The sequence below is a fragment of the Calonectris borealis genome, chromosome 36 (genome assembly GCF_964195595.1).
Source record: "Calonectris borealis chromosome 36, bCalBor7.hap1.2, whole genome shotgun sequence".
NCBI lineage: Eukaryota > Metazoa > Chordata > Aves > Procellariiformes > Procellariidae > Calonectris > Calonectris borealis.
Window position 1 is genome coordinate 19,001 of NC_134347.1, and position 11,318 is coordinate 30,318.

The 11,318-nt window shown below is 72.4% G+C and overlaps 2 protein-coding genes across 3 annotated transcripts; both read right to left on the reverse strand.

Moving 5' to 3' along the window:
• Positions 1 to 117: 117 nt before the first annotated feature.
• TRAPPC14 (trafficking protein particle complex subunit 14) lies at positions 118 to 5,446 on the reverse strand. 2 transcript variants are annotated; one of them, XM_075135118.1, is made up of 11 exons: positions 4,749 to 5,233; positions 4,481 to 4,576; positions 3,970 to 4,102; positions 3,813 to 3,899; positions 3,149 to 3,269; positions 2,770 to 2,917; positions 2,318 to 2,400; positions 1,941 to 2,104; positions 1,623 to 1,777; positions 1,350 to 1,543; positions 118 to 834 (listed from the first exon to the last, which is right to left on the reverse strand). In XM_075135118.1, exons 1-11 carry the CDS (start codon positions 5,133 to 5,135, stop codon positions 681 to 683), a joined length of 1,722 nt encoding a protein of 573 aa, XP_074991219.1. In that variant the 5' UTR covers positions 5,136 to 5,233; the 3' UTR covers positions 118 to 680. The 2 variants fall into 2 exon arrangements, with proteins under 2 accessions (XP_074991219.1, XP_074991220.1); XM_075135119.1 differs by lacking the exon at positions 3,970 to 4,102 and having other exon boundaries at positions 4,749 to 5,446.
• A 243-nt stretch (positions 5,447 to 5,689) lies between these two features.
• Positions 5,690 to 8,485, reverse strand: GAL3ST4 (galactose-3-O-sulfotransferase 4). Its single transcript, XM_075135055.1, has 3 exons — positions 8,376 to 8,485; positions 7,807 to 8,074; positions 5,690 to 7,501 (listed from the first exon to the last, which is right to left on the reverse strand). Exons 1-3 carry the CDS (start codon positions 8,483 to 8,485, stop codon positions 6,698 to 6,700), a joined length of 1,182 nt encoding a protein of 393 aa, XP_074991156.1. The 3' UTR covers positions 5,690 to 6,697.
• Positions 8,486 to 11,318: the final 2,833 nt, after the last annotated feature.

Below are 11,318 nucleotides of genomic sequence, written 5' to 3' on the forward strand. Positions count from 1 at the left end.
GTGCAATGGGCCCCTCATATAGGAGAGGGGGACGCAGAGCCCTTCAGGGGGCTCCCGCGACACCCCAGGTCACCCCAGCGTCCCCTGTCTTTCCCCAGTGACAGATTTGTCCCCGTGTCCAGGCCAGCGCTTTATTGGCACGCGCGCGCACACACACACACACGGACAGCAGCCAGCGCGGAGACAAATAAATAACGGGGAGCAGAGGTGCCGCCCGTATCGGGAGGCACGAGACGTCCCCGTCCCCACAGGGCGCGGGGGTTGGCAGTGCAGGACCCCGGGGACGGGTCCCGGTGGCCCCAGGGACAGGCCCTGGTCCCTTGTCCCCATCCCTCCCCCCCCAAAGCAGCCAAATTCAAGGCAACGCGGGAAGCCGAAGGGGTGTAAACAGCGCTGGGACCAGCCGCAGGACGTCCCCCCGCTTCCCCCGTGCCACCCCCCCGTCCCCAGAGCATTGTCACCCCCAGGCTGGGGACAGACCCCTGTCCCCCTTGGTTCCCCCATGGCACCTTCCAGTCCGGTCCCAGAGAAGCAGCAGGTTTGTCCCCTGGGGGTGCGGGGACACAGCCCCGTCCCCAGCCCCCCCGCGTCCCGTCCCTCCCCAAAGCTTGTCCCCTTCCAGCGCAGTCTCCAGGACGCAGCAGGATTCGTCCGTGTCCCCCTTGTCCCCAAGGTCCCCGTCACTTGACGGGCTCCACGACCAGCACCTTGCACTCCCGCTTGGCAATCTTGTCCAGGGACAGCACCGTCTTCTCGGGGGGCAGGTAGAGGGGACGTCCCACGGGGGACCCCACCGGCGGGGTGATGGCACGTCGCTCCATCACGCTGCCTGACCTGGGGCACGGGGAGGTAAGGGGGGGTCCCCTCCCCGTGTTCCCCCCTGTTCCCCCCTGTCCCATGTCCTCCCGGGTGTCCTCCCTCTCCCAGGTGTCCCCCTCAGCCCCAGCCATCCCCCCACCACGTCCACCCTTGTCCCGGGTGTCCCCCCCACCACGTCCACCCTTGTCCCGGGTGTCCTCCCTGTCCCGGGTGTCCCCCCACCACGTCCACCCTTGTCCCGGGTGTCCTCCCTGTCCCGGGTGTCCCCCCACCACGTCCACCCTTGTCCCGGGTGTCCTCCCTGTCCCGGGTGTCCCCCCACCACGTCCACCCTTGTCCCGGGTGTCCTCCCTGTCCTGGGTGTCCCCAGCCCTGTCCTGCCTGCCCCCCCATCACCCTTCTGCCTGCCCCCCCAACCCTGCTCCAACCCCACCGCCGTCCCCCTCTCCTTCCGGGTGTCCCAAGCCCGCCCCAGGTGCCCTGCCCGTCCCCCTGTCCCTCCGCCAGGTCCTTGCTGTCCCCCCCCGTACCTCATGAGGTGGCTGCGGGACGGCTGCTGGTGGGAGAAGGACTGGGACCGGCCCAGCCCGGCCTGGTGCCGCTCCACCAGGTCCCGCACGGCCGGGCTGCTGGGGCTGCTCTTGCGGGAGACGGGCCGGGCCTCGGGCGGCGGGTTGGCCACGCTGGCCGTGAACTGCAGCTTCAGCTTCATGTGCTGGGACAGCTGGGGGCGGACAGGGGACACGGTGACGCCGGGCCGGGCCCCAGGGCGGCCCCGGAGCCCCGCGGCCGAGCGGCCTCACCTCGAAGAGGCCGGCCCGCAGCGCCTGGAAGGCGACGCGGATGGTGAGGGCGCTGCCCTTGCGCGAGTAGCCCAGGTTGTTGAGCGGCGTGTGGCAGACGATGGCGTCCAGCGCCGCCTGCGTGGCCCGACGCTCCTCCCCAGACAGCTTCTTCCCTGCGGGGACCATCAGCGCGGCGGGGACGGGACCGCCGGCCCCTGCCCGGCCACCTCCCGTCCCTCCCCGCAGCTCCGCCGCCCTTCCCTCGCCCCTCTTAGCTCCGCCGAGGCACCCCAGCCCCTCTGATCCCCCGCCGGACCCCGTGCCCTCTGTCCCCACCGGCCGTGGCGGTCTCGGGCGTCCAGACGAGGCGCACGGCCAAGAAGTCCTGGAGGTCGTTGAGCAGCGTGTAGGTGACGGTGAAGCGCTGCCGGGCCCGCACCGGCGACTCGCAGGCAGCCGTCATCACGAACCGCGGCCGCTCCAGGCGGATGCTCGGCAGCCTGGGGATGGCAAGGGGGGGGTACTGACATGGGGACGGCCACCGGGAGCCACGGGGACGTGGAGACAGCCACGTGGCAGCCCCGGGACATGAGGTTAATGGCACCAGCAGGGGCAGGGACATCTCGGGGTGCCCCTCCCTGGGGCAGGAGGATGTGGGGGTCCCTCCCCGCTTGGGGACGGGGCACACCGAGGACCCTCGGGGCGGCTCTCACCGGTAATGCGTGTAGATGCTGCTGGTGAAGGGCAGTTTTGGCGTTGACCACTGGATCACGGCCACCAGTGGGACCTCCAAGCCCTGGGTGGGGGGGGACAATGGGTCAGAGATGTCCCTGTCACCACTGCTACCAGCAAGGACTGTCCCCAACATCCCCATGTCACCCTAGGCTCCCCGGCAAGGGCCCAACAAGGACAGTCCCCCACAGCCAGGGTGGTGGCCCCACGTCCCAGCCAGGGTGGTCTCCACTGCCCCCAGGGGAGGACAAGGACCCCCGGACAAGGACAGCATCCCCCAGGCCACCGACCGGGACGGCGGCCCCTGAACATCTCCCAACTAGGAGGGTCCCTGCCCAGGATGTCCCCCAGCGTCCCCTCGTGCTTGGCCTTGGGGCCAGTCACCCCTCGTGTCCCCCCCCCAGCCCCGAGGGTCTCCTGGCTGTTCCCTCACCTCTTTGGCGTCCTCGGGGGGCCTCTCGGGCGCCTGGAGCTGGAAGAGGAAGTTGTGCTCCTCCAGGGCGCTGAGGGCGCAGGGACAGGCCGAGCCGGCGCTGGCCACGCGGCAGAAGGCGCCCACAGGCACCTCGCCCGAGTGGTGGCTGCAGGACGGGGCGCAGGGACAGCTCAGTGACACGCGGGGACCCGTGCGTGTCCCCCAGGGCTCCCCCGGGCTGGGGACAGGGACACGGCACGGCCCCATCCGGAGGAAAACGGGGGGCCCCGTGGCGTCTGGGAGATGGCACGGCCGTGTCCGGAGGAAAATGGGGGAGACGGCACGGCCGTGTCCCCCCCAGCCCCAGGGACGGTCCCCCGGCTGTCCCAGCGCTCACCAGACGTCATCGACCAGCAGCACGGAGCCGTCGGGCATGACAGGCAAGTAACTGGCGTTGAAGTTGGGCAGGATCTGCACGTCCCACAGCGAGATCTCCTCCTGGGACCAGCCGTTGAGCACTGGGGGACGGGGACATCGGGGGACGCCGTCATGGCCCCGACCAGCCCATGTCACATCCTCCCCTGCCCCGCACCCTCCGCTCTGTCGCCGCCACCCCACAGACGCCACCCCTGTCCCAGCCACCCCTGGGACCCCTGTCCCCATCCCAGCCACCCCTGGGACCCCTGTCCCCATCCCAGCCACCCCTGGGACCCTGTCCCCATCCCAGACACCCCTGGGACCCCTGTCCCCATCCCAGACACCCTGGGACCCTGTCCCCACCCCATACACCCCTGGGACCCCTGTCCCCATCCCAGACACCCCTGGGACCCTGTCCCCATCCCAGACACCCCTGGCACCACCTGTCCCCATTCCAGACACCCTGGGACCCCTGTCCCCATCCCAGACACCCCTGGGACCCTGTCCCCATCCCAGACACCCCTGGCACCACCTGTCCCCATTCCAGACACCCTGGGACCCCTGTCCCCATCCCAGACACCCCTGGGACCCTGTCCCCATCCCAGACACCCTGGGACCCAGTGCCACCGCCCTGTTCCCCTCACCTTTGAGCACGGTGAGGTACTTCCCGGACACGGTGAGCTGGCGGCATCGCACCACAGGCGGGGGCAGCACGGTCAGCAGGGTGCTCACTGCGGGAACACGGGCGGTGAGGGGACGCGGGGACACGGGGAGGGAGAGGGGACGCGGAGACGTTCCTACCCTGTGCCTTGAAAGCCCCCTGCTCCTGGCGGAAGACGTGCGCAGGTGCCCGCGTCTGCAGCAGGCTCAGGTAGCCGCTGCCCTCCTGCAGCTCGGGCGGCTCCGTGTCCCTTTTCCACACTGTCACCACGATCTGGGGACAGCAGGGACACTGGTCACAGCCCCGAGCCCCCCGCGCTGTCCCCACAGCTCCTCTTGTCCCCCATGCCTACCCCAAGTGGCGTTTGTGGACCCGGGTGGGGGGGAGCAGGGATGCTGCTCCCCATCCCCTGTCCCTGCACGGTCCCCAAGGTCCCCACACTGTGAGGGACCTGTCCCCAAATTCTACCTTACCCTCAATGGACCCAGAAAGGAGGACCAGGGCTAGATCTCCGTGGTCCCACACTGTCCCCAAGATCCTGTCCCTGATGACCGCATATTGTCCCCAAAGTCCCCTCCTGCCCTCGAGGTCCCCACACCGTCCCCAAAACCCCCGCGTAGTCCCCGAGGTCCCCCTCCCGTCCCCCCTCACCTTGGCCTTGATGGTGCCAGGCGGCAGCTTGTCGAGGGAGATGGTCAGGGGGAAGATGACCTCGTCCGTGGACACGATGGGGTCCTCCACCGGGATCTGGGGACACAGCGGGGGGCTCAGCCCCATCCCCCTCGCCCTCCCCTGTGCCACAGCCCCCCCGCACGTCCCCCCGCCTTTGTCCCCACGTCCCTCTAGTGCCCACGTCCCCTTGTCCTCCACCGACCCCCCCCTTCTCCCCGTGTCCCCCCCCCCGGTCCCCGTCACCCACCCCGGCGGCGGGGCGCCCCGGGGGGCCCTGGCTGTGCGTCAGCAGGGCCCGGCAGTCCCGGAAAACGGTGGGCTCCGGCGAGGCCCCGCTGCCGGTACCGTCCCCGGTGCAGTCCGTGTCCCCGTCCCGGTCCCCGCCGGCCTCTGTGCCACCGGGGCTGACGCTGGCCAGGGCGGCCAGCGAGGCGGCCAGCTCGGCCCAGGGCGGCCGGCCCGGCCCGGTGCCGGGGCGACAGCGGAGCACGAGGAGGAACCGTACGGTCTCGCCCAAGTAGAGGTGGTTGCGGCGGGGCAGCGCCCGGTACCGCCCCGGTTCCCCCGACAGCAGCTCCCGGGCCGCGAACGGTACCGCCGGGAAGTACATGAAGTAATCGCACTGCGACTCCATGGGCACCGGCGCGGGGCGGGGGCAAGGACCGGGGGAACCGGGGAGAACCGGGGGTCTCAGGGGCAGAGACAGACCCAGGACGGGACCCTGGGGATCGGGGGGGGGGTGCCGGGGCCCGGCCGTTCCGGGGGGGGCGGAGGGGTCCCGGGGGCGATGCCGGGGCACCAGCGGGCTCCGGGCAGGGGGAATCCCGGAAACCAGCGGCCCGGGGCGGGGGGGTACCGGGGCCGGACCGCGGGGGGGCCGGGCGGCGCCGCGGGAGGTGCCGAGGCCGGGCCGGGCCGGGGGCTCCCGGGAGCGGGTCCGGGTCCGGGTCCGGCTCCGCCGGCGCTGCCGGAGCGACCGGGCGCGACTGGGAGGGGCGCACGCAGGGCGCGGGGCCGAGCTCCGAGCGCCCGGTCGGGTCGGGTCGGGCAGCCGAGCGCCGAGCGCATCGATACTCCGCCTCCCGCAGAGGGACCAATCGCCCCCCCGGAGGGGCGGGACTTCCTCTCGTGCCGCGCCTGGCGATCCCCCCCTGCCCCCGCCGAGGGACTGGCAGCAGCAGCACCCAATCAGAGGTCTGATTCCAGTCTTTATTGCCATAGTTACCACGAAGCGAGCCTCGATGAGGCGGGGCCTGCGCCAGCCCCATCCTCCAGGGGGCGCGAGGGCTCCGCGTGCACATGGCCGGCCCGTTGCCCGGCCCCGGTAAACTGAGGCACGGAGCTGTACCGAGGGGGGGGCCTGATCACCCCCGCGGGGCGGGGGCCATTGCCCAGCCCTGGTAAACTGAGGCACGGAACTGTACCATCGGGGGGGCCTGATCCCAACCCCGGGGTGGGGGCCATTGCCCGGCCCTGGTAAACTGAGGCACGGAGCTGTACCATGTGGGGGGCTTGATGCCCCCCCGGGGTGGGGGCCATTATCCAGCCCTGGTAAACCGAGGCACGGAGCTGTACCGTGGGGGGCCATTGCCCAGCCCTGGTAAACCAAGGCACAGAGTGGTACTGTGGGAGGACCCCGATCCGTCGGGATTCGGGGTGGCTGTTACCAGCCCAGGTAAACTGAGGCACAGAGCTGTACCGTGGGGGGACCCCAATTCCTATGAGGCTGCGGGAGGGGGGCATTACCTACCCAGGTAAACCGAGGCACACAGTGGTTCCGGGGGGGGACCCTGCTCCCCGTCAGGAGCGGGCAGCCCATTGCCCAGCCCAGGTAAACCGAGGCACACAGTGGTTCCGGGGGGGTACGCCAGTACCTGTCAGGGGCAGGCGGCCCATTGCCCAGCCCGGGTAAACCAAGGCACACAGTGGTTCTGGGGGGGGAACCCCGGTCCCTGTCAGGGGTAGGCGGCCCATTGCCCGGCCCAAGTAAACTGAGGCACACAGTGGTTCTGGGGGGGAACCCTGGTCCCTGTCAGGGGTAGGCGGCCCATTGCCCAGCCCAGGTAAACCAAGGCACACAGTGGTTCCGCGGGGGGACCCTGCTCCCCGTCAGGGGCAGGCGGCCCATTGCCTGGCCCAGGTAAACCGAGGCACGGCGTCGTTCCCGGGCTGCGCGTCGCCGCCGGTGCCCCGCCGCTACCCCCGAGGCGGGACGGAGGCGTTGCCCCCCCCAAACTGCCGCCGGTCAAGGATGTCCTTGTACTGCAGCTCAGGGGTGGCGAGGCGAGCGCAACGCTCCCGCTCGGCAGGGGGCAACCCAGCCCGTAGGGCGTACCCCAGGATCTGAGCCCGGCCGGGGGGCTGGAAGGGACGGAGGCGGCTGTCGGGGATGGCGCGGGCGGGCAGGGGCCCGCCGCCCCGCAGGCAGCGACGGGCCAGGGCGGCGCGGCGCTGGCGCAGGCGGGCCACCTCCTCCCGCAGGCGGGCGGCCCCGAAGGCCTCGGCCCGGCGCCAGAAGGAGCGGTTGAGGTGGGCGTAAAGAGCCCAGTCGAGGCTGTTCCAAGCCCGCAGGCGGGCAGCTTGGGTCGGGGAGACGCGGGGGCCGTCGCCGGCAGGGCGGCCATTGTGGGCGAAAGCGGCCACGGCTTCCTCGGGCCAGCACAGAGCCTCGCGCAGCAGCACCAGCGACTCGTCGAAGTGCTCGGCCAGCAACACCATGGCGAAGGCTCGCTCCAGCCCCGCCAGCGCCGCCGCCACCGCCGCCCCGTCCCCCGCCGCCGGCAGCCCGAAGTCGAACCATTGGAGGTTGCGGGCGTAATGGTTGCCCCGCGCTCCGGCTTCATAGAATCGCCCGGGGGCCGCCAGGAAGGCGGCTAGCGAAGGGGCTCGCCGGAAGGCCGGCGCCACAGCGCGGTAGTAGGCAAAGGCCGACTCGCCCAGCGTGCCAGGGTCCCGCACGATGGAGAAGTAGAAGCTGTCGTTGGGCATCACCTTCTGCACCTGGGCGGGAACCGCGGCGGCGGCTCGGCACCCCACCGGCCCCGCCGTCCCCCCCGGGTGTCCCCCGCGTCCCCCCCGGCTCCCCCCGGTATCCCCTTACCCCTAGAGCTCACGCCATGTCCCCCCCATCTCCAGGCGTCCCCCCCTGGGCTCCGCCAGACGCCGATCCTCTCCCCAAATCCCCCCGCACCTCCTCCATCCCCCCGATATCCTCCACCTCCCCCAGATGCCCCCAACCCCCAGGCCCCCTCCCTCCGTCCCACGTCCCCCAACCCAGCCCCGTCCCCGTCCCCCCCCCCCAGTACCTCGGTGAGGTTGAAGCGCATGTGGTGGCAGATGATGTCGAAGGGGGGACCCCCCGGGCGATACCCCTTCACCCGCTCGGCCCGGAAGGAGCTGGGGTACCCGAACTGGTAACGGTGGGGTAGGGCGAAGCGCAGCCCCCGCAGCTCCCCAAAACGGTGCAGCAGGTTGACCACGCTGCTGCCCCCCGTCTTGTGGGTCTTGAGGAACACCAGGTGGGTGCGGGGCTGGCAGGGCACCGGGGGGCGGCCGGCAGGGGCCGCCGGGACCCTGGGGACAAGGGGGTGCTGGTGGGGACCCCCCGTCCTGCCTGGCCCCAGCAGGGGACCCCGGGACAGGGGGGTGCTGGTGGGGACCCCCCATCCCGCCTGGCCCCAGCAGGGGACCCCGGGACAGGGGGGTGCCGGTGGGGACGCCCCGTCCTGCCTGGCCCCAGTAGGGACCCGTCCTGGGACCCCCAAGGGGTTGGGGACACCAATCTGTCCGGGGGATGCCCGAGGAGATGCATCCCCTGGGACGTCCCCTCATTTTGGGGGTGCAGCCAGGGGGCTGGGGGGGGGATCGCTCTCACCTGCGCTGGAAGGGCCCCCCCAGGAGCTGCAGCGTGAAGCCGATGGTGACGCAGACCCCCAGGGCGGCCCCCAGGGTCTGGAGGCGGCAGCAGGCAGGTGGCAGCTTCATCGTCCTGCGGGGACACGGTGGCTCAGGGGGACCCCAGCGTCACCTCCCTAGGGCACACGGGGCGGGGGGGGGCTGCCCCATGGGGGTCCCCGTGCTCTCCCCCACAAGCCAGTCGCATCCCGCCCCGGGACCGCCCAGAGCCACGTCGTGGCGCCGGGGGGGTCTGCGGGGGCGTTGGGCACCCGCCAGCCCGGCCCCACCCGGGGACAGCTGGGGCGGTTTCGGGAAGGGGACGGGGACAGGGGCGCGGGGAGACTTCTGCCACCCCCCTCCCTCCCCGTGCCCCAGGACCCCCCGAGTCCCCGGGCCTCTCTGTCCCACGCCAGGACCCTCCGCCCTCCCTCCAGGAAACCCCCGTGTCCCCCCCTACAGGACCCCCCCCTTGTCCCTTCCAGGATCCCCCTGTCCCCCTCCACAAGACGCCATCCGTCCCCCACAGTCCCTGTCCCCGAGGTGCCACATCCCCCCTGTACCCCCCGTCCCCTGACCTCGCGTCCCCAGCCGACATCCCTCCTGTCCCCCCTGCTCTGCTGCAGGGCCCTGGGACCCCACGCTCCCCTGGGACCCCCCTGTCCCCACACCCCGTGTCCCCCCCACCCCCCGTGTCTCCCTGTACCCCCATGTCCCCCCAGCTCTGCCCCAGGGCCCCCCCGGCCCCCCTCGACCCCCAGACCTGTGTCTCCCCTCCAGGACCTCCTTGTCCCTCAGGTCCCCCCGACCCCCGTCCCCCTCCTGTCCCCAGACCCCCGGGTCACCTAAGTGCTGGGTGTCCCTCCCCACGTCCTGCACAGCCACCTGCCCCCCCCCAGACCCCGGGTCCCACCAGGACCCCTGTCCCCTGCATGACCTCACAGTCCCCCGTGTCCCCAGCCCCCCCGGGGCTCCCCCCAAGTTCTGTGCCCCCCCCCATGCCCCGTGGACCCCCAGCCCCGTGTCCCCTCGTCCCTCGCGTGTGCCCACCCTGTCCCCCCCGGACCCCCGGCTCCCTGCCGTGCCCCCTCCCCGTGTGCCGGTGCCCCCCGACCCTCCGTGCCCCCCGGTGTCCCCCCCAGTCCCGGTGCCCCCCGTGCTCCCCGATGTCCCCCCGGTCCCGGTGCCCCCCGGTGTCCCCCCCGGTCCCGGTGCCCCCCCGCACTCACCGCGGACGCGGGGCCGCTGGCTCAGCCCCGCCGCATCCCACCGCGCTCCGGGGGGGCCTGGGGGGACCCGGGGCGGGGGCTCAGGGGCGACCCGGGGCTCGGTATGGGGAGGCTCCGGCCGCCCCGGTGTCCCAGGCGGGGGCTCCGGCCGCCCCGGTCCCGCTCTCGGGGGTCTCGTACGCCGGGCCGGGGGCTCGGGGGGGGGCGATATCCCGGCGGCTCCCGGTGTCCCGGCCGCTCTCTCGCTCTCCGCGAAGTTTTCTCCTTTGTCTCCCGCTGTCCCGCCCCGCCCCGCCGCACCGGGACGGCCCCCGGTACCGGGACGGCCCCCGCGCCCCGGCCCGGCCCCGGCCCCGGGAGCGGGCCGGCCCCCCGCCGGTAGCGGAACGGAGCCCGGGGGCACCGGGGGCCGGTCCCGAGCATGGCCCGGGCTGCGGGGCTGGGGGAGACGGGGGGAGACTGGGAGCACTGGGAAGGCGGTGGGGGCGCGCTCGGAGGCACTGGGGGGGATAGGGGGGGACCCGGGGGCCGGAGGGAGGGGAGGGAGGGGTGGGATGGAGGGAGGGACCGAGAGGGGACAGACGGACAAGGGGGGGGGGACGGGGGAGGCTCCCCCAGACCACGGTGGGCCGTGGGGACCCCCCAGCCCTATGGGGCTATAGGGGATCCCCAGACTATAGGGGGGTATGGGGACCCTTAGGCCGTACGGGGCTATAGGGGATCCCCAGTCTATAGGGGGTATGGGGACCCCCAGGCCGTACGGGGCTATAGGAGATTCCCAGACTATAGGGGAATATGGGGACCCCCAGGCCGTATGGGGCTATAGGGGATCCCCAGACTATAGGGGAATATGGGGACCCCCAGGCCGTATGGGGCTATAGGGGATCCCCAGACTATAGGGGGATGTGGGGGGACCCCCAGGCTAGTCTGGGGATCCCCAGACTATAGGGGGGTATGGGGACCCCCAGGCCATATGGGGCTATAGGGGATCCCCAGGCTCTTGGAGATGCCAGGGCCAAGTAGGACCGGACGGGGCCCTAGTGTTATGCAGCTATAGGGCCTGTAGGGGGTCCCCGGAATATGGGGACCTATGGGGAAATACCGGGTGTCATAGGGGAGCCCAGGCTATATGGGACACCAGGGCCATGCGGGCCCCCAACGCCACACGAGGCTGTAGGGGGGGCACACGGGACCCCTGGTTACAGGACGCTATAGGGACCCCGGGCCGCCCCTCCCACGTGGGGGCGTGGCCACCCGGGCCACGCCCCTCGCACCTGCCGGCCGGGGGCGGGGCCGCCCCACCTGCTGCGCCTGCGCGGTGAGCTGCGCGCGCTGCCCCCGCCCGCACGTGCTGGGCCTGACGTCGTCTGGCAGAGCGAGGCGAGGCAGGATGGGGGGGGGGGGGAGCGGCGGCGGGCACGTGACCTCGGGGGGGGGGGCGTGGGGGCCCTGACCCCCCCAGTGAGACCCGGGGGGGGGGGTTGGGGGGGCCTCCCCCCCCCCAGTGTGACCTTTAGGGGGGCTTGGGGAGGGCCTGACCCCCCCAGTGAGACCCGGGGGGGGTTTGGGGTGCCTCGCCCCCCCCCAGTGTGACCCCGGGGGTGGTCTCACCCCCCCAGTGTGACCGGGGGGGGTTTGGGGGGGCCTCACCCCCCCCAGTGTGACCCCGGGGGTGGTCTCACCCCCCCAGTGTG